This window comes from Lampetra fluviatilis, chromosome 12, assembly GCF_964198595.1.
Source record: "Lampetra fluviatilis chromosome 12, kcLamFluv1.1, whole genome shotgun sequence".
Classification (NCBI taxonomy): Eukaryota; Metazoa; Chordata; class Hyperoartia; order Petromyzontiformes; family Petromyzontidae; genus Lampetra; species Lampetra fluviatilis.
In genome coordinates this window covers 1,918,769-1,945,654 of record NC_136286.1, presented here as the reverse complement: position 1 = coordinate 1,945,654, position 26,886 = coordinate 1,918,769, and the positions used below count along the sequence as shown (strand labels likewise).

Sequence of the window (26,886 nt, the reverse complement as noted above, 5' to 3'; positions counted from 1 at the left end):
TCTTCCGCACAGAGTTCGTGACTGGGGGCCCCTCCCCCGCTCATGAGCCACCACCACCACCGTCTGAAGGTGTCCGGAAGGGGCGCTGCGACGCAGGACATCACCAAGGCCCGGCATGTCGGGGCGATTGCTGGTGTCGTTTGGTACTGAGGACAATGGGGTGGGTGGCCATTTCACGAGTGTGGTGGGTGGTGGTGAGTGGTGGTGGGTGGTGGTGGTGATGGGTGGTGGGTGGTTGTGAGTGGTCGGTGGTGGGTGGTAGGTGGAGGTGGGTGGTAGGTGGTGGTGGGTGGTAGGTGATGGTGGTGTGTGGTGGTGGGTGGTGTGTGGTGGTGGGGGGTGGTGGTGATGGTCGTGGGTGGTGGGTGCTGGTGGGTGCTGGTGGTGGGTGGTGGTGGTGGGTGGTAGGTGGTGGGTGGTAGGTGGTGGGTGGTGGTGGTGGTGGTGGGTGGTGTGTGGTGGTGGGTGGTGGTGGTGTGTGGTGGTGGTGTGTGGTGAGTGGTGGTGGTGGGTGGTGTGTGGTGGTGGTGGGTGGTGGTGTGTGGTGGTGGTGGGTGGGTGGTGGTGGGTGCAGGCTCTGACGACAAGCGGGAGGAAGGGGGTGACAACTTATTGTGGACCCACGTTCAGAGCCCACCCCAATTTTTTTGTTGAAATAAAAGTTTCTTTACATTATGGAGGGGGGTGGGGGGGGGCAGCCAATAGGTCATATATGTCAACCTCTTATCAGTGCCTTACCTTGTTACAAACCAATTCAGACCTTATTGGTCACCACGTGCCCTTATAAATATTAACGTTCATCCCACAAAGTGCCATCACAATGGAGAAACACACAAATAGGGGCAAAAAACACGTTTTTTTGTTGTTGCTCTTATTGAAACGGCTATACGCCGTATGGACCTGGCAATGTCCCTGTACAAGAATAAGGGGTCAGCCGTATGGGTTGACAGCGATGATATGTTCATGGCACCCCACATTTATTCTCGACGCGTCTCGGTGGTGGTGACGGTGGCCCATTTCAATAACCCAATGCACACACGATCCTGCTCGGCTATCTACATCCACTGTGTCTTTGTAATATATGGTATATGCACGCGCGGAAGCATCTGTTGATTTATTAAAGTCGACTTGTTGCGTTCTCAGTAGCCGAGTGTGTTGAGAATTCATTTGGATTGGATTCGTGAAATTGGTTCACTCGGCGACTCGCTGAAGCCACCGGAGGCGCCAATTTCACTACAGATTATATCGAGATGATGGGTTCATTGCGGCTTTCATAAAATGTTTATCAATAGTGTAGAGCTGATTCTTGAACGTAATGTTGATAAACAAGCTAGGGTGCAGTGGGGTTTGTTGAATCATTATTACATGGTTCTTTGGAGGTTCAGCATGTCTGGCTATTCGCAATGTCTACCATGTCCAGTCAGTGGTTTAGGGCCCATTTAGGCTCTTAGAGATTTTTAAACAACGTATAGAGTACTGGATTGTCATTTGGCAAACTTTATTTGCCCATTTTATTATAAATAATAAATATATGATCATTATTGATTATTACGTCATCAGCGAGCGTGATGAGTTTAGTCACAAGCATTGACAAGGGAAGTTTTCTCTATTGCGAGATTGGTCATGGGTTTTGATATTGGCCAAGTCTTGAGATATTGCAAAACAATTAAGCACGAGTGGATATAACCAGGACACCGAGGTACAGCAAATATCGGCAAATCCTTTCCTGTTGTTACCTCTGAAGACTTCCATTCATAACTGTGCCAATGCACGCGACTAAACCACAAGCAGTGTGTACAGTGTGTTGAACTTCTTGCGCACCGTACATAGGCAACCGTGCTAATCTTTATTTCATCATTTTGATTCCAGTCCGCCTTTAACAATTGCCTTAGTTTCACATACTTTACCCAGTTGTGTTTTCCAGTTGTCTATAATCTTCATTACATACCTGCCGTGTAGATTTGTTTACGTGTCTGGCTATTTCAATGTCTAGAACCTTAGTTCAGTGGCTTAGGCTGCAATTGGCCACTCAGTAAATTTAATGAACGCAATCACATTGGTTTTTATGCATCTTCATAATGCTTGCTGTGAAAACAAGAGCTGGGATGGAGTGCTTTTGGTGAATTAACTTTGATTGCGAAAAGCAGCAATGTTCATGGAGAACGTTTTAAATCATTGCAAATTACCTGCCATGGCGCATAATTTAGAAACATGGACTGTGACAGTGAACATGGAGCAGGGCTGAAAAGTCAACAAAGAAGCGTGGAGAGATCGATTCTGGGAATTACACCGACACACGAACAGGAACACACGGATCACGGAACTCATGCAAATCGCAGACAATTTTGACGGAAGACAAGTCGTGGGCTTGGACAGAACACATCAATCAAGAGGGATGATGGCCAATGAATGAGACTGGTAACAATATCGGTTCAAACCAGGAACATGCCCAAGATGACGACCGCAGAGATGACAAGATGAGAGCAGATCTTGTTCAGGAGTGCGATGGATGGCGATGTTGTGTGGAGAAGGTATCCTTCAGTGGACAGCACGTGGCTGATTGTGGTGCTGAATGGCACTGTGATACAAATTCAAATGTTACATAAGTCCGGCAGTGAATTGGCTTGTCAGCTGGTGACACGGATGCCTGCTTGTAAGACTGTAACGATGCATCGATTGCTGAAAACAGATTTTTACGCTTACAATGGATGCAATGAACCGAGTGTGAAAATCAACGATTTAAGCAAATTATATTAAAATACTGAAATGTTACATTTAGATTAATGGAGCAAACATCTGTAAATAGATTATGCAAATAGAAAAACTGTACAAATGAGATGGTACGAATGAGACAACAAGTTAATACGGACCCGGAATTATGACAATTCAGCAAATGGATGTGGGTGGTGCGGGCGAGGTAGTGGTGAATCTTTACATGCATGCTGGCATGCATTTCCTCTTCTAGAATATTAACCATGGATGCCCGTGCGATGCAGAATAAATCGCAAGGTTCCCTCTTAATCTGTTACTATTTGGCTTTGACCTTATCTTTCAGAACTGGATGTTCCCTATGTACCTTTCGGAACCCACATTCGAGACCACAAAGGACTCTTTTTTGGATCCAAACTATAGAACACACTTCATTTGATCAGGGAGTGAATCCAAAAATGTTTAACAATCACCTTCAAATGCTTAATTTCTAAAATATGTTTTATTGACTGGTACAGGTTGCAGTTTTCTTTGATTTATAATCAGCTTCTAGTTTTAGACGTTTGCTTTATGAACCTTTACATTATGCGTATTTGTAATTTGACATTTGTTTGGGATTAAAAAAATTGAGTACAGAGCCAAAAAATGTAAAATGTACACTGGCTGGGCTTAATGGTACAGGAAAGTAACAATGACAGAATGTGATAATTCATTTTACAATTTTATTCATATTGGCAAGGCAGGCAAAATAATTAAACCTCAAAAACAATCTCACAACCTTACAAAATTTCCTTTAATAATTTGTGCAACTTAAACGCAAAATTCACCATCCCTGAATCCACGGCCATACCTTAAGACAGAATGGTTCGACATTCATGAAAGATAATTCACCTGTGAAATATGTGTTGTACATAAAACTCACAAATATATATTAATCAACATCACCATTTATATAAAAAAAACCACCAAAGTCAGGTGAATTTGTAAAAAAACACGCCACTGAAAACAATAAAATCATTTACAGTTTTTAATTGAAGTAAAATGTTACTTTGTAATATAACCGATTGGCCAGGTAAGCGTTAGTGCTACCTTAGCTTGCTTATTATGCAGCCCAAGTACAATTTGGATGAAATGCCAGTTTGATGAAGTAGAGGAGGCATAATGCAATTGATTTGTCCTTAAGCCTCGCAAGTCTTCCATAATCTGCATGTGTTGGTCGGTCTATCTCTGCCAGTGGCTTGAAAGCCATACATGCTGTTGTCCATTTGCGCTGCGAACCCTATTTTACGTAGAACATGGTACGACACAAATTCCATGCATCAATACAATGCATGTACACATCCGCTTCATGAGAGGAAATGTAGCATAACATTTAATTCCTGTCGATCGCCCGTATCCTGAGCAATTTACAAAAATTTGGTTATTTGCGAGTTACTTAAAAATTATCCCCCATGTCATACTTGTCAACATAACAGGATTCTCTGGTTAGACAACCATTTTATGATCTAAGACCAGCCCAGCATCACTTCCGCCCTGGGAAAACGCCGTTTCAGTTGCCCTGCACATAAAAGTTGTCAAACTGTGCATTCTGGAATGTGTGCGTTCCAATTGCAACCCAGCCTCTTGTTGGCATAATAATCTTCTCCTGTGTCATCACCAGCTGATTTTCAACCACGGCCACCACGCTGTCACCCTGGCAAAAAACATTATCACCATCATCATCATCGAATCATTTTACCACGCTTCACATGCCGTTACATCTTGGAGCGCATGCAAAACGGTGTTAACGTGTGAAACTAATTACTATCGATCTACAAATACTACATAAAAAGAACCTACAAATACAATAACACAAAATAAACTATGGTTATCTCTCCATATCATCGAAACATTTGTCATTGTTCATAGTTAATCTCAGAAAAGTCTCAACTCATCAATGAAGTGATACAGTGATGTGCACACACCACTCCTGACTGAAACCTAACATCGAAGAAAGAATGTCAAAGAGAGAGGAAAAGGGGAAGTCCGCTGTACAGTTGTGAGAAATGCTTAAACCCGATTTCAAAATAACACATGGGAAACACATTGCATCCCCACTCCTAGTCGTACACAATACCTCTGTTTTAAAAACACCACACGCAACCACTTTAGGGTCAGTGCATACATCCCCGGAGGCGCGTACACTTTTTGGACATGTCCCCAGCGACGGACTCGCCTCCAGGCCTCACCTGCAGTGAGAGGGTCATCGTGTACCACGTCCAGGGCTTGGTCGGGGCAGTCCCTGACATCAACACGAACCTCCCAGCTGTGGGCAGGGAGAACATGAGGCAGTCGCAAACACAATTAGAGGCATCGGTGACACCACGGACCATGCACGAGTATCCCAGTGTATTCCGGTCATAATTAGAATCTTTAATTATCCGATAAGCTATGAATCTCTTTTTCACAGATGTCCAATAAGGGCGGGTCAGCGAGTTACATCAATAATGCAAAAAAAACCGATATAAAAGCAAGATAGAGAAACAAGAAGCAAGTCGCTAAAAATAAACATAAATTAAGTATACAAGTATAGTGCCATCGCGGGATGTCACTGTCCAGTGCCGGCTCTAGAGAGGCACGGCGTGCGGTGTAATGACATCGCGGACACCACAAGGGTGTGGGTGTAGTACCGGCCCTAGAGGGGCCCGGTGAGCGCTGATTGATAGCGTTGGATGACACCACGCTTGGCGTGCAAGTGCCAACCCTACAGGACAGGGTGTGGGAGTGCCGGCCGTAGGAATGAGGTTACTAAAGGCCGTGGCACTCTGGTTGACCCGGGAGGACACGTGACCAGTTAAGTCTACAAAGGGGCCCCAAGTGGCGACTAGGGGTGGTCATGTGGTTGGCATCCAGATCCTTCCCGAAGATTCTGGAAGGTGGTCGTGGCCAAGGGCGGAGCCAGCCACGCCGCAGAGAATATAAGCCGGGTCCCGAGAGGAACCAGGGTTGTTGTTCACCCTGGAAGAAACCTTCGTCTACGTTCTACCGAGTCTCCAACACGTGGACCTGGACCCGAGCTGTTGGTCCCGGTCCGTAGCAGCTAGTCACGTTGTAATTAGTGTAATTAGCCTGGTGGTCACCACCACAGGTTGTTATTCTGTTAAGGGAGCAGTTACCCCGTGTGTTGGAGTTAAATAAATATGTTGCCTCCAAGTCGACGTCTGCGACTCAGTTGAACTCACTACACAAGTACAAATTGCACAAGTACAGTCACCATCGGCCATGATACATTCACCATGGGATAAAGGCACAAGCTGTCGCCCGCCTCTGCTATTCAGTGGCCTGAAATCAAATGTATCGCTCCAGATGACCGCTGCAAAGTATGATCTTGAGTTTTGATTATAGTGTGCTGATCTGTAAAGGTGCATTGAAAAATGTTGATACTCTTACTGATACTCCTGCTGTTATAGAGTGACTCATGCTGCCAGCTATGGCTGCAAAGTTTGGTCGTACATGTTATGTATATCGTTTATTGTTAAATTTGAATCACAGTTCCTATGATCACTGTTACATTGTTTTCATAGCTTTATTTTGGTGATTTCGAAAAGTTTTGGTTTAGCTATGTTTGTTGTAGTACAGAGTTAGATTGATAACTTTAATCTAAATTGTCTTATGGTTGTTATTGTTTGACTTGCACCCCACTGGGATTTTTGCACACAGCATTGATATACGGTGCTTTTTCTGGAAGACTTTGCTGTTTTTTCCTGGATTTTTCTGTTGCGTGTGTAATAAACGACTGGACCACGATGTCTGGCTCAGTGTCCTTTATTCGGTTCGTGCTGTACACCCACACGGCTGTCTCTCTACTCTGTAGCTTCTCCACGGTGCTGACTCCAATGTCGGCCCGATCCACAACAGCAGCCCCGCTGCTGTTTCTCTCACACAGCCCCCCTTGGCTGTACTCGCTGCAACTCCTCTCTCTCCACAGCTCTGACAGCCTCGTGCTGTCTCTCTCTCTCTCCGCAGCTCCTCCTGGCAGCCACACCGCTGCCTCTAACACGCAGCCCTTCTGGCTGTCTCCTCTGCAGCTGCACACCACTCCGCAGCTTCCTCTTGTCTTCGGGGTTGGCTCCCGATGGCCGTCGGTGCCCCCCCTCTTCTCACCCGCCCGCGTGGCCTCACTCTTTTCCGCTCACACCCCGACTGACTTCCCCTTCCGGTTTACCCGCTTAAGGACCCGAACCTTCCACCCACGTCACATGACTCCACCCCCCCGTGACGTCACATCCGGAAGGTCGCTTACGCCCGCATTACACCACCCTCCCCCGTAGAAAAATCCCAGCCGACCTCGGCTGACCAATAGCAAATCGTAATGCGGCGAACCGAGCTTCCCCCCCTAAAGGACACTAAGCATACAATGTAACAGCAAGAACAACAACAACAACGCAATTAACATCAACGAACGTACAAAAAGCATGCAATAAATACAACTGTAAGAAAAAAAATAACAAGACAGCAACAATCAACGAAACGTAAGCGATTTGGAACGTGTGCGGGTCGCCGGCCCGTCCCGGACGGTCGGCGGCCCACTCGCAGAACGGGAACGCGATGAAAGTCGAGGAATGACAGGGGGTAATCCCCCTGTCGCAGCTGGAAGTCCACCGACGTCCCGTGTCCCTAAAGAGTTAGTCTTGGGCCTGTCCTGTGACCGTGCCCGCAGCTGGGTCGGAAGGGCTGCAGGGCTCGAAGGTCCCGCAGACCTGGCAGGCGTCCTCCGAGCAGGGCCCCTCGTCCCCCGCAATGTCACGGCCGGCCTGTCTGGAACAGGTACGACAGGCGCTCTAGCAAGATCAATGGACGCAGGCAGGGGAGAGTCAGCAGCAACAGACCCCGGCAAGGCAACATTGGGGGATGACGCATCATGTAAGGGAGCAACATATGGTTTCAAGCGCGACGTATGCACAACCCAGCGACGAGACCCAATCTGGACGCGTGCTGACTGTGGGTTGGGAACCGCAATGAGGCGTACGGGACCATGCCAGGGTTTGTGCAATTTCGGCGAGGTCCCCGGACGTACCTGTGGACAATGAAGCCAGGCTAGGTCCCCAACCTTCCAAGGGCACTCCCCCTCAGACCGTCGCGCATATCGCTCGTTCCGGGCCTGGGCTTTGGCCGTAGCCACGCGGGCATTCTCCCGCGCCTCCGTGACTCGGCGAACCGTGTCCTGAATGTATTCAGGAAGTGGTTTACGAGGTCCCTTCACCCCAGTTCCCAATTGCACATCCACCGGCGGCACGTTTTCCCGACCATACATAAGGTAAAACGGCGAATATCCTGTAGCCGCATGAGGCGTCATCCTGTACGCCGAAAGCACCCCGGGGATGTGCAGATCCCAATCTGATTGTTGTTCACTCACGGTATGGCAAAGCATGGCAGACAATGTCCTGTTCAGCCGTTCAACCATACCATCCGTCTGCGGATGGTATGGGGATGTCCGTACTTTCTTAGTCCCAAGGCCCGCGCACACTTCCGCCAATAATTTAGAAGAGAAATTCCTGCCCTGGTCCGTGAGGAGTCTCTCAGGCGCCCCCTTATCCATAATATACCCAAACAAAAAGGCGTCGGTAATGGCTGCGGCCGACTGATCGGGCAACGGCCAGGCCATCGGCCAACGGGAGAGGTACTCAACCCCTACCAGCAAATATTTATTACCCCTCGCCGATGGTGGAAAAGGTCCCAATATGTCCAGTGCCACCAATTCATTGACTCGAGACACCTGAATCGACTGGAGAGGCGGCACGTAAGGATGTTTCGGCGGCTTACGTCGTGCACACGCAGGGCACGCGCGCACGTGCCCTACGACATCTGTCGCCATGCCGTGCCAAAAATAATGACGTTGCAACGTCAACAAGGTCTTCTGCACCCCTAAATGTAAGAGAGTGTCACAATGGAGGGTTCTAATCAACTCGAATCGCAAGGACGTTGGTACCACCAGGCGCCAACGTTCCTGGAACCCCTCCCGCCACATAAGCAGACCATCTCGGAGAGCGGTTTGCGGCCCCATAGCCGTACTCGGACTCCCATTGTCCCTAGCAGACCGCTTCCGCAAGGACACCAATGACTCATCCATCATCTGTTCCCGGATCCAGACAGACCGCGGCAGATTCAAAACCCCGTCAGCCGGTCCCGGTTCCATCGGAGTGTCCGACTTCTCGACGGCCAACGTAAGCGGCTGAGGGGGGTTTGGAATCGGCGAACACCTATGCGTCCCCGACTCACATTTACAAGGGGCGCGCCGCGGTAATCTGGAAAGTGCGTCAGCGTTCGCATGGCGCACTCCCTTCCGATGTTGAATTTGGAAGGAAAATTCCTGTAGCGTGTCCAACCAACGTGCCAACTGTCCGGATGGCTGGTCAATTTTAAGGGCATATTGCAAGGCCGCATGATCCGTACGCACAATAAAAGAACGACCGTAGAGGTATGGTCGAAATTGCCGTAGGAAAAAAACAACCGCCAATAGTTCTCTGCGAGTGACACAGTAGCGGGTTTCCGCAGGAGACAAGACTCGGCTACCATACGCCACGACACGCTCTACACCCCCTTTAGACTGTGATAACACCGCCCCAATACCTGTGTCACTCGCGTCCGTATCAAGAATGAATGGGTGATCGAAATCGGGATAATCCAATGTTGGGGCCGTGGCCAATAGATCACGCAGACTCCGAAAGGCCGCCTCCTCCGGCTGTCCCCAAACAAACTTCCGTCCTTTACCCGTAAGGAGATGCAAGGGCCTCGCAATCGTCGCAAAACCCGGCACAAATCTTCGGTAATACGAGGCAAATCCCAAAAACCGCCGAACATCCCCCACGGTGGCCGGAGTCGGCCAATCCCGGACGCACGCCGTCTTTTCCGGATCCGTGGACACTCCCTCAGCACTCACAATGTGCCCCAAATAGCGGACGGACCGTTGCAGTAGGTGACATTTCTTTGGTTTGAATTTCAATTTGGCAGAACGCATCCTCGTGAACACTGTCTCCAGCCGCGTCAAATGTTCATCAAATGTGCGGCTGAAGACAATAATATCGTCCAAATATATAAGACACGTCTCCCACTGCAACCCCGTCAAAACGAGCTCCATCAATCTTTGAAATGTAGCAGGGGCCGCATTCAATCCCATCGGGAGACAGTTGAATTGAAATAACCCCTGCGGCGTACGGAATGCGGTTTTCTCCCGTGAGGACTCGTCAAGGGGAAGCTGCCAAAATCCCGAAGAGAGGTCCAGTGTGGAAAAGAACTTAGCCCCCGACAATGCGTCGAGGGAGTCATCCATACGCGGCAGGGGGTACGCATCTGCCACCGATATCTTATTCAATTTGCGGAAATCAACACAAAATCGCAATTTGCCATCCTTCTTCTTAACCAAGACGACTGGAGCGCCCCATGGGCTGTTAGATGGCGATATAATGTCCGCAGCCAACATGTCTTCCACTGCCCCCCGTACGTGTTCTCGCTCCGCAGGACTCATCCGATGCGAATTTAATCGAATAGGGGCAGCATCGCCCGTCTCAATGTGATGGTAAAGCAACGAAGTGCGGCCCAAATCCAAATCATCGGAGCTGAACACATCGGAATATGTCAACAACAATTTACGCAGCGCACCACGTTGCTCCATGGACAGGGAAGAATTTTCGTCACATAAATGAGCAACCCAACGATCATCCGAACTCCTTGGCTCGGAAACCCCAGCAACAACTCCCCGGCTATGTGGACAATCATGGGTCGCAAATGCCGTAGTGGCATGTGCCACAACCGTACCGGCCGGGACACGGACGTTTTCTCCCCCCGCATTAAGCACCTGTAAAAACGGTAATTGATCCGGCCGGACGATGGTCTGTGCCCCCACTAACGCCAACCCGGTTGTTATCGTGGCGGACGGCGACAACAAGACCCCTACTGCTCGTAGCCGATCAGGCAGGGGCTTCCGATACCGCAAGGGTATAAGCATCTGTGTACCAGGTGGGATGTCCACAGATGCGACGGACAGCGCCTGCACTTGTACGGCCGAAGCAGGTCGCCCCCAGGGCGACGGCAGAAACGAGATTTGACGGCCCCCCGGCAGTTCAATACAATTCTCATTGATTTTGATCAAAATGGGCATCTTAGCCAAAAAATCGGTGCCTAACAAACAAGGAACCGCCAAAGATCTCGATATCAACACAACACCCGAGGCCGACACATCCCCAATAGATATCTTAGCATCCACCTGACCCACGATACCCATGCTACCCCCGTTCGCAGCGACGCACGACCCATAAACCGGACGCACAGCCCCCGGCGGGATGCCCAACAGATGGAAAATGACATCCGAAATAATAGTCGCAGACGCGCCGGAGTCGACCAAAATGCGTACGTCCACCCCTTGTATAGACCCCGGTACAGTGGACGAGCCCGTAGCGGCCGCGACGACTCTCCGTGCCAACTTGCGCCACTGCGTGACCGAGCGACAAGGCCCCGTCGAAGGGCGTGCTTTAACCACAACGTTAGGATGGCGCAACGACGGTGATGGGTGAGGTGTAAAGCCTTGCCGAGTGTCTGGTGCGTGCCGACATGCCTGTTTCGGAGGATCTTTAGCCGACTTGACCGGTGCCGAGGCCTCCTGCTGCGGCGGAGCCGGGAAGCGGGCCCAGCAGTCTCTGGCGTAGTGGCCCCTACGCCCGCAGCGGAAACATTCGGCCTCGTTGCGCCGAAGCGCAGGCCTCGCCTCCTGACGGCCCCGTTCTGGTAGCGCCGCGCGCGGTCTCGGCCCGCCGCGTCCCGTCCATGGAGCGGAGGCGGCCGTCAGTTGTTGAGGGCCCCGGTCATCCGGAACATAGACAGCCTGCGCAGGGTTCCACCCCAGCGCATCCCCTTCTTTGACGGGCCCCCCCGTCCACGCCGTCACTTGTTTCCAGCGACGGAGGTTGAATTGCGCATCGAGACACTTAGCAGCCGTCCGGGAAGTTAGCTTCTCATGCCCACACACAGGCATGGGGATCCCTAGATCCCGAGACAGCTCCAACATTTTCCCTAATATGAGAGGCTCGAGCAGGTCCTGTGGCATCTCAGGATAAGCTGCCATGGCCAGCTCCAGCACCGCACCCCTGAACGCCACGGGCGACTCCTCTGGTGCTCGTTGTCGTTGAGCGAATCGCCGATGCGCATCATCTGGTGGCTCATAAGCATCGGCCATTTCTTGAAAAACACCACGTAAAGTTGCCTTCTTATCGGTCGTTATGGAACGGAAGAATCGGACAGATTCGTCGTCCAGGAGAGTCGGCAACACCTCCAAAGCCTCCGCATCGGTCCATCTTGCTGTGCGTACCGCCGCCAAGAAGCGGCAGGCGAACGCGCTCCAGTCCCCACCGACGGAAAATTCTTTAACCGTTGTAAGGTGGCGACTCCGACTCCTCTTCCCTCCGTCTTCCAATGGTGGTGGTTGTGATGGCAAATTCAAAATGGCGTCGGCCCGCGGCGTGGCCAAGATGGCGGTTTGGCGCCACGGAGCGCGCAAAATGGCGGCCTCTTGCCGCGTGGGCAATGGCGGCGGCAGGACAGGCAACGTGGCGGCCCGCGGAGCACCAATTGCATCATCCATCGTCCCTGGCACGACGAGATGGCATAGATGCGCCAGGACGTCCTTAAGTGCCTCCAGTTGTACCGCCATCGCTTGCCATCGTTGATCCGCGTCTGATGATGTCGACGGACCCGCCACCGCGCCAACATCCTCCACTCCCGTTCCCGTGGTCGCCTCAGCCGGGCTCTCCTCCACCACCCCAACAGGATCCGTGGTTGGAGGGAGTTCGTCGTCGTCGGACGAAGAAGCCGATGCAGGCGCCGGAGTAACTTTCTTCCTCACTTGTTTCGACATGCCGTTGCACTTCCGACACCAGTGTAATAAACGACTGGACCACGATGTCTGGCTCAGTGTCCTTTATTCGGTTCGTGCTGTACACCCACACGGCTGTCTCTCTACTCTGTAGCTTCTCCACGGTGCTGACTCCAATGTCGGCCCGATCCACAACAGCAGCCCCGCTGCTGTTTCTCTCACACAGCCCCCCTTGGCTGTACTCGCTGCAACTCCTCTCTCTCCACAGCTCTGACAGCCTCGTGCTGTCTCCCTCTCTCCCTCCGCAGCTCTGACAGCCTCGTGCTGTCTCTCTCTCTCTCCGCAGCTCCTCCTGGCAGCCACACCGCTGCCTCTAACACGCAGCCCTTCTGGCTGTCTCCTCTGCAGCTGCACACCACTCCGCAGCTTCCTCTTGTCTTCGGGGTTGGCTCCCGATGGCCGTCGGTGCCCCCCCTCTTCTCACCCGCCCGCGTGGCCTCACTCTTTTCCGCTCACACCCCGACTGACTTCCCCTTCCGGTTTACCCGCTTAAGGACCCGAACCTTCCACCCACGTCACATGACTCCACCCCCCCGTGACGTCACATCCGGAAGGTCGCTTACGCCCGCATTACACGTGTAGTCACTTTAAGATGTTCCTTGTTCATGTTTTGTTAGTTGCGGTTGCACCCAATTCAAGAGCCGCATGGCTCACAGGGCTATACCAACTAAATTAACTGAACTTTCGCCGTCCTACGATGCAACATTCTACCTAGCATTGGCAACACAGGCGGATTTTAATCGTTTCATCTCCACGGCTAATATCCTTTAGAGCGCATTACTCTCCGTCATTAGTCTCAACCATTTACCATCAACTGAAAGATGTTCCAGTGTCAGAACCCAAATCTGAATATTCACAACTACCAATACTACGTAGAAAGGTAACAATCTCTAACCCAGGTTTTGCACGTAGAATTAGTTATGTACAGAAATTACGTTTTTGTTGTTGTTGTTGTTGCCCGCAAGCATTGTGTGGGCTGTTATCCTGTTCCTTCCCATTGCCGTTGGATCAGTGCACTCACCATTACGGTGTAAATCTTCACATTGAGCGTGACCTTGCTTCTTCGAAAATGATTGGAAAAGACCATTACAAAGTATCCACTAAAAAGAAAATTGGCGCCATATCCACTTTGACCTGCGACCTTGACAGCCTCACCATTTGCTACAGATCAATGTGCACACTAGATTACAAGTAAATCTAACCCTAACGGTCTTTTTTTCCCCTCACAAATATATCTCGCGGGCAAAATAACACACAACTGTGGAGGGGGTGGGGGTGTTTATATGGTAGATTTTGCCCGTGCTCTAGGTAATGAAAGCCAACTCATTTGGAGATACAAAACAAAAGAAAAACTGAAAGCTTTGCTCCAAAAAACCCAGCACTGGGCTTGACGTGTCACCTAGGTCATTGGTGAGGGCGAATGTTCCATTTTCGAAAATCCAGAAGAAGACCCCCCGGGCGAATGAGATATCATTGCCGGCCTTGTTCACCCGCCCGGCGATAAAAACTCCTCCCTGCTCGGCATCCTCCATAAACACGTCACATGACACCAGCACATCGCTCCTGCACACAGTCACACGCAGCGGCAACGTACACGATTAACGGCCGTCCATCCAAAGTGCAAGCGGAAATAGTTTTTGTCGAAACGCCGTTCCAAACTGAACATGGACAAACGAATAAATGAATAACCGTGGCGATCGGCGGCGGGTGGGTTCTCACGCTCATACCAGTTGTGATTTCCGATGACCGTGATTGGCTGTTTGGCATCCTCGGCCCAGGTGATTGGTCGGGTGGTGATCACCTGACGCATCGTGAACACGTGCGGCCCCGGATCGGACAAGTTCCGGAACAGTTCAAAGACGCCCGTCTGGTCGGCGAAATTTGGTGCCTCGCTGAACGGAGGAGTAGCTTGTAGGGTGGGGATTGTGGGAAAGCAGTAAAAATTAGGGGAAAAAAAACATTTTTTTTGCATTATGTATTCTTTATTTCCCAAAGAAGCTCCCAGAACAAAGAGTGAAATGTCAGGCATCGTGCCGAACAGCATGCAGTGGCAAAACCGTAAAACATCGGAGAGCCGTGAAAACCTCTGCAGGAGCGTCTTGCTTTTTTAGTATTTGTGCAAAAAGACTTAAGTCAATGCAATCTTCGAAAAATATATTTTAAAAATTGAGTTGGCAGAGTAATCCAATGAAACACTGCAGTTTGTGAAGTAACACTGTGTTCCACAATGTTTGCTGTGAATCTAATTCCGCAGGAAAACTGGATTCCCCATACAACCCTCAAGTACTTTCCGATGCAGGGGGTTGTTTTAAAAAAAGATATACGTATTTTTTACCTCACCCGCTTAAATGAAATCGTGCTTGGGCTCACGCTTGATAAACGGTAAAGATGCTTCCCTGCCTTGCTCCACTGGAGGAAAATCTCTAGAGGAAGTCGAGTGAATGAAGGTGAAGATGCAGCCCTGTTCCATCACTGCTGGCGGAAGGGCCTCCACGAGTAGCAATGACACGAACTCTCTCCTGGCGCTCTCTCGCCGTGGCCAGCGGACCTCGACGTAGGCCTTCAAGCTGCTGAACGTGTCGCCATACGCGAGAGGGTAGAATAGTTCTAGAGAGCCTCTCCTCTGCAGGGTATTCTGCCCTACTCTTTCACACCAGCCGGACAACTTGCAAGAGGGGCAAGTACCCACACTTTACCCCTCCACATGCGACTTGTCGATCGACTAACACTTGTTCACAAACATTTATTTTTAACCATAAGAATTTTTTTTTGGGTTAGATCATGTAAATATAATTACGTCGTTAAACCAGCCACCACCTGACACAGACAATTAGTAATGTTTGTCACGTAAACAAAACTTGCCAACTCATTACTAGACAACAGCCATATCAGACATGATTACAATCTAATCGGCATAATAATTGATTAACTGCAGCTCAAAGACTCACTCCTACAATGCGTGTGGTGAAGTTAGGAGAAGTCCATGTGCTTGGCATTTGAAGACCAGAATTGGTGATCTTGCCAACAATGTGTTCAGGGAGGCAGCTCCATATCCGAGCAGCAAAGTGTAGGGAAGCTTATACACAGGGAGCAATGTTCTGGCAACTGGGGGGGCAAGGGCGTGGTTTGGCAGAGTTGTGCAGAATCGGGCGGCACGGCGTCTCTCATATGGAGGTGGGAGCATGGCCTGAAGGTCTGTGCTGCAGTGGCTGGTGTGCATTTGGTACAGGACTGTGACAGCAGTCCCGTACACAACATTTACATTTCGAGTACGACGTTTCGTCCTTTATATTTCGACATATTTATATTTATGCAATCTAACCCAAAAAAAACCTCTATTATGGGTAATATTGGTCGCGAAAGCCTACGGTGTTAAATGAGTGTTTTACTCTGCATTGGCAGCGGTGCACGTGATAAAGGGCCATTGCCCTAAACGATGCCGAATACACGTCTCGTCCTTTTCTGGGCAGCGTTTCAGCCGGAATGTGTCGAGGTTTTTGCCATTTCGTTTGTGAACTCACCGACGTCAAAGGAGTCGTTGTAGATAGACGGGAACGGCTGGGAGGCCGGGGGCCTGGGGTAGGAGCCGCGGTTGCCGGTGAGGAGCGTAGTGAACGTGTACACCTCGTCCACGTCCAGGCTCAGGGTGAAGCTGCCCTTGTCCACCTTGCGTCGCACGGGGGACGACACCAGAAAAAGTGCGGCTCTCGCTTCGGTCGAGCTTCTCTATGGTAGCGGCGCAGGGGGGCCACTCCGCCATCACGACAACTCGGTTCCCAAAGCGGGATCGACCACAGGGCTCTCGCCTGATGGGGCCAGGACGACGGGCGGTTCGGCAATGGAATATTGAATCCATGTGTGGAGCTTAGATTGTGTTACCGCCTCCTCGTATGCCTGAGTTTTCACCGAGTAGGATACGGTTTCCTCCCAGATGCCACACTCTCAATAACGGGATTGGCCAAACATCTCAACATAGCAAGACCTCTCCTGAATGAGTCTTGAGTGAGGATAACTTGGATAAATGAATGGCATGACTGCCATGTTACTACTCAACACCGCACAGACATGGCAGAATGTGTGCTCGAGGATGGAGGCTCGTGAATGAAACGCGTCCTGGCCTGGGACAGTCAACTTTCTTGGGTCGATAATTGCAACAACTCCCCAATCTAGGCACGCGTGGGCGAGTTACCTTGATGGGCGGGAGGGGCTGGAAGAGCACGCTGGGCATCCCCGTGAAGTCGAGGCGCGAGTGCCACACCTGCAGGCTCGCCACGTGGGCCTGCAAGAACCAGGTAAAGGCATCCACATCGAACAACGTGAATTGGAATCCACGCACGGTGGTGTGGGGTTAGGGTGCGCACTGCATGCGTTTGATTTTCTCTGCACCGCTTGTGCAATGGCCAGCCACCCAGGCAAATGAAACAGAAGTCGGTGCTTGTCAGGGCGGACGTCTGGACTCAGTGGAACGTAAACAAAGGTCTCTGCTGCTGTCCTGCTCTCGAAATCGAGACCCATTGTAGTCAAATAAATACGCATAAAATACGCTTCCTTCCCATATTTGTCCCTTCACGTAAACAATTTAAAGAATATTTTACGCAGCTTACAGACGAGGCACACTGCTGAGTCAGGCACGGGGGCGCACACCCGTGACCCAGCACTCCGGAATGCGGCAAGGGTTGGTGGATCGCCAATATATTTGTTAAACTCCCACTGTGCCGTGAGGTGGTGGCCAGAAGATGGTTGTACGGCAAGGAGGTTTGTGAACCCCCACTTGTGCCGACTTCTTCAAGCGCCATCTCCTTGTGCGAGTGGTGAGTTTCCTCCCGCACACGAAACGCTCCTCTGAATATAAAACAGGCCAAACAAACGCGAGACCCCCTTGACAAAAGACTACTGAGGCCGGGCGGTCCTTTAGCTGATAAGACGACGGATGTGCAGCGACTCACGAAGGAGCCGGTGAGCCTGAAGGTGACGTTCTGCGGCGAGACGGTGAAGGGCGGCAGCGGCGGGCGGATGCACACCGAGTGGTTGTGTGTCTGTGAAGACAAAGCGGCATTGACGCTCGCGCGAGCTCAAGCCGCAGTACCGCAGATCCGACGCAGCAATGATCTGGCTTCTCGTGATCTCGGAGACACTGGACCTGGCGACCTAACCGCGCGAGAGCTACACAAGGCAGGTGCGGTTACCCCCTCCACACCTGGGGAATTATGCAGCCTAATTGCGACTGCGGTGAGAAGTGCAATGCATCACTCGCATTGTATCGCATGGTATGTGTCTCTACACGAGTCTAGAGGTCTCTATGCGAGTCTATGGGTCTCTATGTGACAATAGTTCTATAGGAGTCTATGCACCTCTGAGTTTATGGGTCTCTGCATGAATCTATGTCTCTCTATGCGACTCTCATCCATAAGTGGACCAGTAAGGAGATTATGCAATCCCCATCACTCACATCGCCCATCAATGCCAATCACACACAATTTTGCAAGAAAGAGATACAGACTCGCATCTGGCAGTCGCAGATGCGATCTAATTACTCCTCCAAATTCATCATGCAGTTATAGACTCATTCACGGCCTTTTGATTGCCATATTAAAGTATAGGACAGTTCTGTATCAGTAAATTCGACTGGGCTGCGAGACGTGGCTGCATGGCTCAGGCAGCTAATGCCCTGTCAAACCACTGAGCTGGCATTGATGAAATCCTGGGCTGGAATCCAAGCAACCACCAGTGATTAAACCGGGTGATCCTATCAACTGCCGCTCAGCATAGGGGCTCATCCAACCGATGGCAGGAAGCTTGGGACTCAGATAAGACTGCATCACACCTTCACTACCCATCAGTCGCACGCGACAATTGCTTTTTAAAACCGGCAGACATTAACATTTTGGTTGCTTAAAATGAAATATAAAAAAACAACGCCTACAGATGTATGTTGAACTTCTTTCACATCGTACGTGGCCATCCATGATAATCGGAGGTGCAGAGGAAGGACAACAAACTAATCACAAAGCAGTTCTAAAGAAATTCGTTTTCAACTAGATGATTTAAAAGTGCACAGCTCCAGTGGATTCCTAATATTGGAAGAGCGTTCCAGATAGCCGCAGAAGCGTATCTGAACTTGTAAATAAGGGTCAGCAGGAACAGGAATACCATGGTTTCTATGACGATGGTGAGGTTCCCGTTGCCGTCGGTGAGGGCCACGTAGGAGCCACCCGCCTTGAGGTGTCCATCCGCTTGGAGGTAGTGCCAGCCTGGCCTCGTGAACTGGGTCGTGTGCGCTGGCACGGAGACACAGAGACGAGAGTCAGGCTCAGACTGTAGTGCAGCTTGATAGGGCCCACCGAGCTAAGCAGCTCTTTTACGAGGACGACCACAGCCCAAGTTCGCCGGCAGTAGCGGCAGTTACAGGACATTGCACGCAGGGAATGTGCACACAACAGCAAAAAACCCAATGATTTACACGAAATAGTCGCCCTATATCTGTTGTATGTTTCGTAACTGAATTGTAATTTTTCTATGATCAATCTAAACATAATCAGCCCGAGCCGGGTTAGCTATAGGGGACTTTATTATCTTAACAGCGATATATGTTTGTGTAACATTTTCAATTTACCATGTGCCACAATTGTTTTAGTTCTGATTTCCATTCTCTTCATTGCTGTACTTTATTGAATCTCTTTAGATTTTTGAAATTTTGGTGACCCAGGTCACGCTTGAAAATGAGGCTCCTCTATCATGGTGGTGTCTTGAGTTCTCATCGCTTGGTTCAACAGAATCGACTTGGACAGGGAGACGGGACGGCTCACAAAATGAGAACATCACCACTCAGCAGGCAACGATTTGACTGTCCCGACACCAGCGATTTGATGAACTCGCGTGATTCAGGATCATGATTCGGGTAAACTATTTATATTGTCTTATTTTACCATATAATTGTATCATTTCTTGTTTTTTGTGCCTCGTGTGTACAGTATTTGTTCACTCCATATATTATTCATAAATACAATCCACTGCTGGAACAGGGTCTCAACCCACGTCATTTGGGTCATTTGACCGTATTACACCACACTGGTCAGTATGGGGTTGGTGACGTCAGGGGGCACAATAATTACATTGTTGCACCTCCCTCTGTTGCCCGGAGTCCGTACATAGTTCATGTAAATAATGGACCCTCAACACGCGCGTGATTCGATGCACGTATCGCAGAATCCATCGTTGCGTGCACGCTTACAGCGCCGCTCCACCTTTGTTGCTGCTGCGCCACCATTGCCGGAGGGAACGATGCACGCGTTTTGTGCCCGAGTGGCTGATGTCTTGTGTTTGAGTTGAACGTGGAAATGTTTGCCCTCCCTCCCCGTGCCCCTCTCACACGCTCCAGTTACCCGAGATCCATATGGGGCCATCGACGCTGTAGAAGCCACTCCAGGGCTCCTCGGCCGTCATGAGTCCGTCCCTCCCGAACGGAAGCGACCCGTAGTAACTCGCTACCAGGTTCCACGAGATGGTGCTGCATGCGTTCACAAAGACAAAAATGCCCCCGCGTAGCCTTTAACAGACTGCTGGAGCAAGTGCTATTAACGAGCACCTATTGAGGTCAGCACAGCATACGATGGGGTGGGCGGCCTTTACCATGCCTGGCCACCTTTGTCTCCCCAGTGCTGATATTTATACACCACCGCACCAGGTACAATTGGGATGCCCAGAACCGGTTGAGATATTCGTCACCGATGTTGTACCACGAGTGGGAACCGACCTCAGGTCCGCCGGGTTCCAGCAGTGCATTTACCGCTGTGCCACTGCTCATACCTCAGCAAAGCCCAAGATGAGAGTCACGGGCAAGCGCTTGCTGGCGTCACACAACATCGTACTTTTTTGTTTAAATTGTACCGCCCACCCCCCCCAATGATGCCCACGCCCCCTTCCCCCGTGCCCTCACGAGGTCATGTTGCCATTGACGTAGTTCTGGTTGAGGATGCGAGCCCAGCAGCCGGCGCCCGTCTCGTCGTTGAACGTGCTGAAGTCCTCCGAGGACCAGAGCACCTTGCCCGTGCGCACCGCATCCACCGTGCTGTTGGTGCCGGGGTAGTGGGCGCTGTGCGATGGGAGAGGTGAGGGGTGAGGGGCAGGGGCGAGGGACACCACACCGGGAATGTGATCAGCCGCATGTGCGTGTCATCGCCATCATTGTCGTCATCATCATCGTCGTCATCATCACGCCTAGTGTGGCTGTATAGGCTAACCGGAGGGACTTTACGAGTACTTCAATGAGTAGTAGTAGTCTACCTGGCACCTGTGCATGGGCTGATCTAATCGCTCCATCTCCTCAGTGGATTCTATCCCTCAGCTGCCACTTCGTCATTACTACTGACCACGGGTAATCATCCCCGATAACCGATCATTAATAATAACGAAGTAATTGGAAGTTCCCAAACCCACTTTCTTTTGTTACCAGTTACAACGATTTCATTAACGTTCGTGTATTCTTTAACCCATGTGCTCCTCTTTCTGTTTTTCAATGTAATTCCAAGTCTCTCTCGATGCGTCTTTGCGCCGCCCATCAGTTTTTGTTTAATTTTCTCCGTCACTGCCTAGCGTTCCCGATGCACGAGAGGCACGCCTGCCAGCGCTCCGGATGGAACGAATCGTCGTGAAGACCAGCAGCTGCCACCGCTGCCACCGCTGCCATGGCACGTGGATGATGATTTACCCGATGACGCTGATGGCATCTGCCAGCTCCGAGTCATGCAGGATGTCACTCGCGATTTCCCATTTGTTGTCGGCTGCGATGATCTTGATCCAGCCCAGGCCGACCTTGTCCAGGGTCTGCCTCAGCACCTGGCCATGCAAGCACGCACGCACACACGCACAACAAAGATCCCTGTGCAACCTCTACAAATCTTTGGGGAATGTGCTGTTAGCAAGCACCTACTAAGGCCGGCACGGCGCACGTACGAGGTGGTTGTGTGGCCAACACTGCACCCAGCTGCCTCTGTCTCCAAAGTGCTGATGTCTACACACTGCACCAGGCGCCCATTTAAGGCAAATGAAGGAGACCCAGAGGAGGCCAAATGAATGGGACAGATAATCTCCACCGATGCTAGCTGTGAGCGGGAATTGAACTCAGGTCACCAGGATGGACTTTCCACAGCTAGGGATATCATATAAATAATAGCTATAAACTTTGAATTTTACCAGGCAAGACCCACCGAGCTATATAGGTCTGTTACAGAAGTGACCTTGTACCCAACGTGACAGCCACTCATTTTACTAAAAATATTTTTGGTAAATCTGGTGGAAGCATCTCCATGAGTGGCAACTGGTGGCAATGGATATTTTTATTATCATCATCATCATCATCACTATCATTGCTATCGTCTTCATTGTTACAGTTTTCATTTGATTTTTTAAATCTCTGGCGTTAAACACACATTAAAGTACATTTTAAACAAATGCATACCTTTATGTAATTGATGTCGTATTTCCTCTCATTCCAGATCTGTAAAACATGGCAGCAGTCACGGCACGATTCACCAACTCGTAGACCAAAATCGGTCCCAATCTTCTTGGCACGTGAACGGGAACATGCGTGTATCATTATAGTTCTTCCCGTATACGCTAATTATACAAACATAAAATGCTACCTGGAAGAGCCTCCCCCAGCCGTCAGTGCTGTCAACTCCCTGCCACTGTTCAAAATGAAGCTCCAGAACCTTCTCTCCTGTCTAGAACGGTTTATTTTAGTCACACAAATATACATACAGTAAAACCTTGGATTGCGAGTAACTTGGTCTGCAAGTGTCTTGCAAGACGAGCAAATTTTTTTAAATAAATATTAATTTGATAAACGAGCGAGGTCTTGCAATACGAGTACTGTAGTACGTACAGTATACGCTTTGTCTGCCGAGCGTCACGTGATCACAACTGAGCCTATGGTTCTCTCTCGCTGCGGGATTGTGGGTAATCGTCTCCCATGCTCGGTCTCAGTCGGCGTGCCTCACTCGTATAGTCAACATTCGTGCGAGCGTAGACTGTTTACTATAGTGTTGTGACCACGTGTGTGTGCGAAAGCATTTTTTTATTTTGTGTCCAAGTGTAGCGATTGTTCTTTAGTAACTGTCCTGCAAGTGAAAGTCGTCCTACACAATAACCCTCCTCTCCTCTCTCTCGTCTCCCTCACACCAGCCATTATTAAATTAAATAATAAAAATATAAAAAGATATTTTCTATTAATCATTTTTATATGAATACAGTATTTTTGGGTTGTGAAACGAATCATCTGAGTTTCAATGATTTCTTATGGGGAAATTCGCTTTGATATACGAGTGCTTTGGATTACGAACCCGTTTCCGCAACGAATTATGCTCGCAAACCAAGGTTTTACTGTATGTAATATATATATACATAAACCCTCGCTATGCGCGAGTTTTGAATTTGCGAGTTTTACATTTACGCGAATAACCGAGTGTATACCAATTCGCTATTTGTGATCTGCTGGACTCCAGTATTCGCGAGTGTGCGTAGCGCCAGACCACCGACACCAGGGAGGTGCACGCAGAATGCTCTAACATGCGAAGCTGTCTGCGAAGATTTGACATGACCCCACGGCTGCCCGCTTAGGACTCAAGTCTCGCAGCAATCCCGCTCCCAAAACGTCTAGCAGGCAGCATCAATCAGCACTTTCTAAGTTATAAATCGTATGTGTAATATACATGCAAGCTTCATTCTTCTGCGATGCACATATCCCACTTCATCAGTACGACATATTCATGCTCTACAAATGCAAATAGTTTTGAATGCTAAGCTAATGAAACAAGCACATCCCTTTTGTCAATCCACTGCTGGATGAAGGCCTCCCCACGGTTGTGAGGATCATTTGACCGTACTTCACCACAATGGCCAGTGCAGGCCGGTAAAACCGGGGCCCCATAGATGAGGAGGCATATGAGTACAGTACAACGAGCTTTTTGCCGCATTGCCCTGCATTGTGAATGGTGGTCGCACATCGAAGCGCTATCCAGGTTTCATCCTGCTTAGACGTGACAGCACAGAAGTACATGACAACCAAACAAATGGATTTCGTGGCACCACTGCCCTCTGCTGCCCGTGCTGCCGCAGTACTCACCCCGACGTAATCGATGTCCAGGCCATGGTACTGCTTGGCACCCAGCACCCAGGAAACCACGTACCCAGCCGTCACCTCCGGGTATTTGTACGGGAATTTGAAGCCGCCGCCGACCCACGCCGGAAATGCCCATGGCAAGCCTGTGACACACCGCGGGAATCTAACTCAGGTCGGCAAGTTCGTAGCGCCAACAGCTCAACCTTAAATTTAAGTCAAACCGATTTCCGATGCAAATGAGCATCGAGGTGTCACTCATCTCTTCATTACAGCCCAGAGTCAGTGGCGGTGATTCGGTGCCACGGACAACCACGGTTAACTTCTCCACGAAGTGGTTCCCATTTTATCAACTCCGGAGAGATGATAGGCTGGGGTCAACCACCAGCCAGGATTTGACCTCGCAAGCTTTCCGATGGCGAGCCGCTCACTCTAGTGCTGAGCCACAGTGACCGCCTTGAACGACGAGGGTTTAAATGCGGGTGTTATCGGCGGGGCAATCTCCCCAGGGTCCAACACAATCGGGGTTTGTTTTTCTTGTTTTATATTATTGACAGTGCCTCACCCACGAGCGTGATGTTGGGGTTGCGCTTCTTGGCCTCCTTCATGAGCCACCACTCATAGCCGCGGAAGTAGTTCTCGTCTCCCGGGTCCCGCATGTGTGACGGCTCCGTGCCATCTGGAGCATGAAAGGAGCACAGCACAGGACGTCGCACGGGATGCGCCGTGCGAGCCACCAGCGCCGGGCAGCACGAGCGTCGCGTGGCGCTCGCGAGTTACAGGTGGCGGGAGAATCTGAACCTCGGCTATATTGATAAAAGTGATGATGGTGATGATGATGGTGCGTTATGAATGCACAGTCATACCTGTGGTCTGTGCGTCGCCTCCAATTTCAACTTTTAGGATGTGTAGAGAGGCGCCAAAGTTAGGCTTTGGGGAAAAAAAGGAGTTGAGCCATGGTTATAAAACAATCAAATACGTGAGCTGGTGTCACGAACACCAGCGTACTGCACGTTGGCATGTCCCCCCCAAGGGTGGAATAGGCACGTGTTTGGCAGAATTCTAAGCAGATATGCCACTGATTAACATAAAATCTGTCAAACATCGATTTTTTTACGATTTTTATTTTACCAGGTAAGGCCCTATGAGCTATATAGCATTTTTTCCTGAAGCGACCTGGCCACAAATGATAGCTCAACGAAGTGGATAATCACGTGGACATTTATAGCAGCAAAATACTCTTAAACACACATTTCTAAATGTGGTGGGAAAAACCGGTGGATCCGGAGAAAAATCGATGCGACCACTGAGAGAGACACGCAAACTCAAAATATAGAGGGATCAGGGGGTCGGCATCGAACCCACGACTTCCTGTATACCAGGCGAGGGAGTTAACGTCTCACCACCGTAGAACACGATCGAAATAGAGTTGACGTCGCCCAAAAACCATCCCGTATTCCTGACATTCGAGCATTCGCAGATTCCCAGTGTCACTGTGGTCTGCTTGGTTTATTTTCGTCATAGTCTAGGCGATGAAAACATGTGCAGTGTTACTCGAATCTGCGGAGTAATTATTTAAGTCTAGTCGACTAAAGCAGTCAGACATTTGATCCACGGCGCTCCAGTCTCAACGTAGGATCCTCCTGAACAAAAGGTCTTGAGACTCGACGAGGCTTTCCTGGATAAATGAAGGGCATGATGTGCAGCTACCTTGAAGAGGTAGTCCAGAATGGCACTGCGATGTGGCTCGGGGTAGTTCACGAGAAGCCGGGACGTAGCCTACGCAAGCACACGTCACACACACGCGAGCACACGTTACACACACGAGCACACGTCACAGGCACACGTCAAATACATACACACAAGCACACGTCACACACACGAGCACACGTCACAGGCACACGTCAAATACATACACACAAGCACACGTTACACACACGAGCACACGTCACAGGCACACGTCAAATACATACACACAAGCACACGTCACACACACAACTGTTTGTAGTCATGCAGATCGGGGGTGGCCAAACCGTGGCCGACTCTGCTGAGTGTCAAAACCGGGCCAGGGTTTGCTTGTATGGGATGTAGAAAAAAAACAAAAACATTTATAGGTATTTTATTTAGAGACAGATACGGGAAGTATGCGTATTGTCTTTATTATGTATTGTTTATATAAAATAATCAGTTTCACTGTAGGTGCAACTAAAACTAACGTTGGTTAACGAGACCTCCAACATTATACAACCTGAACTTGGGTTGGTGTTAAATAAATGTGTTGCCTCCAAGAGTACGTCTGCGACTCAGTTGAACTCGCTACACTTACATTCATAATTGACCTAGATCTGAAATGTTCCGCACAGAGCAGAATAAGAACTGCAACTAATCCATTGCTGTGGAACTAAAGGAACACTGCTCGAATGTTCCTCCAAACTGCCAAAGAGGCCCGAGTTCGTATATGATCGGACGAAACAGGAGTATGAACTTTTAGAATCTTTCATCTTGCATCCCATGCAATGCTCTACACGTACGGCCCTTTTATCATTCGACTGCTGGATGATGGCCTCCCCAATCCACGTGGGACGGAGGGGTTATTTTGACCATACTTCATCAAGCTGGTCAGTGTGGGTTGGCGAAGGTGGGGAACAGACACAGAAGCACAGAAGTACAGCACGACAATGGTTTTGATGCTGCGCCACCCTTGGCTGCCCATACACCGCAACCCTGCAGCAGCCTAGAGCGCCTGTGCTATGCGGAGAGGTCACACATTCACACACTATGCAGGCTGAAAACATGCTTAGCTTGCGAGATCTAACAAATTTAGTTAAGCAATCTGGACAATCTGGTCAGGATGCTACCTACATTCACATTTCCATACTCGGCCACGGGACACAAACCATTCCGAAATCCCTCACATTATTCCCTTTTGGGTTTACGACTGAGAATTCACAGTTACGTAACCGAGAAAAACGCCAGGGCTTCATTTCATTCGGGTCGGAAAATTGTTCTGCGCCAGGCACACCACATCCTGGATATCTCTCGCTACGGCTGTGGCTCTTGGTCACAGCAACACCAAGACAGCAACACGAAGCTCGTGCTGAATGTCCTAAAGCGGCCGGTGTCCACTTGACCTACACTGCGTGATGATTACTGAGAG

At 49.9% G+C, this 26,886-nt stretch overlaps 1 protein-coding gene across 2 annotated transcripts in view; it reads right to left on the bottom strand.

Annotated features, from left to right (window-relative positions):
- Nucleotides 1-3,417: 3,417 nt before the first annotated feature.
- GALC (galactosylceramidase) overlaps nt 3,418-26,886 on the bottom strand; it is a 30,190-nt gene continuing 6,721 nt past the window's right edge. The window contains exons 2-17 of one of the 2 annotated variants that reach the window (XM_078861331.1): nt 25,440-25,508; nt 24,596-24,659; nt 24,295-24,408; nt 23,736-23,875; nt 22,071-22,109; nt 21,321-21,448; nt 20,550-20,705; nt 19,996-20,120; nt 18,764-18,891; nt 17,560-17,649; nt 16,803-16,892; nt 16,135-16,279; nt 14,341-14,521; nt 14,013-14,176; nt 4,938-5,014; nt 3,418-4,402 (exon numbers count right to left, since the gene is read on the bottom strand). In XM_078861331.1, the coding sequence (XP_078717457.1) occupies nt 4,259-4,402; nt 4,938-5,014; nt 14,013-14,176; nt 14,341-14,521; nt 16,135-16,279; nt 16,803-16,892; nt 17,560-17,649; nt 18,764-18,891; nt 19,996-20,120; nt 20,550-20,705; nt 21,321-21,448; nt 22,071-22,109; nt 23,736-23,875; nt 24,295-24,408; nt 24,596-24,659; nt 25,440-25,508 (1,854 nt within the window). In that variant the 3' untranslated portion in view covers nt 3,418-4,258. The remainder of the gene's footprint in view (nt 4,403-4,937; nt 5,015-14,012; nt 14,177-14,340; nt 14,522-16,134; nt 16,280-16,802; nt 16,893-17,559; nt 17,650-18,763; nt 18,892-19,995; nt 20,121-20,549; nt 20,706-21,320; nt 21,449-22,070; nt 22,110-23,735; nt 23,876-24,294; nt 24,409-24,595; nt 24,660-25,439; nt 25,509-26,886) is intronic. The other variant, XM_078861332.1, reaches the window with a different exon arrangement.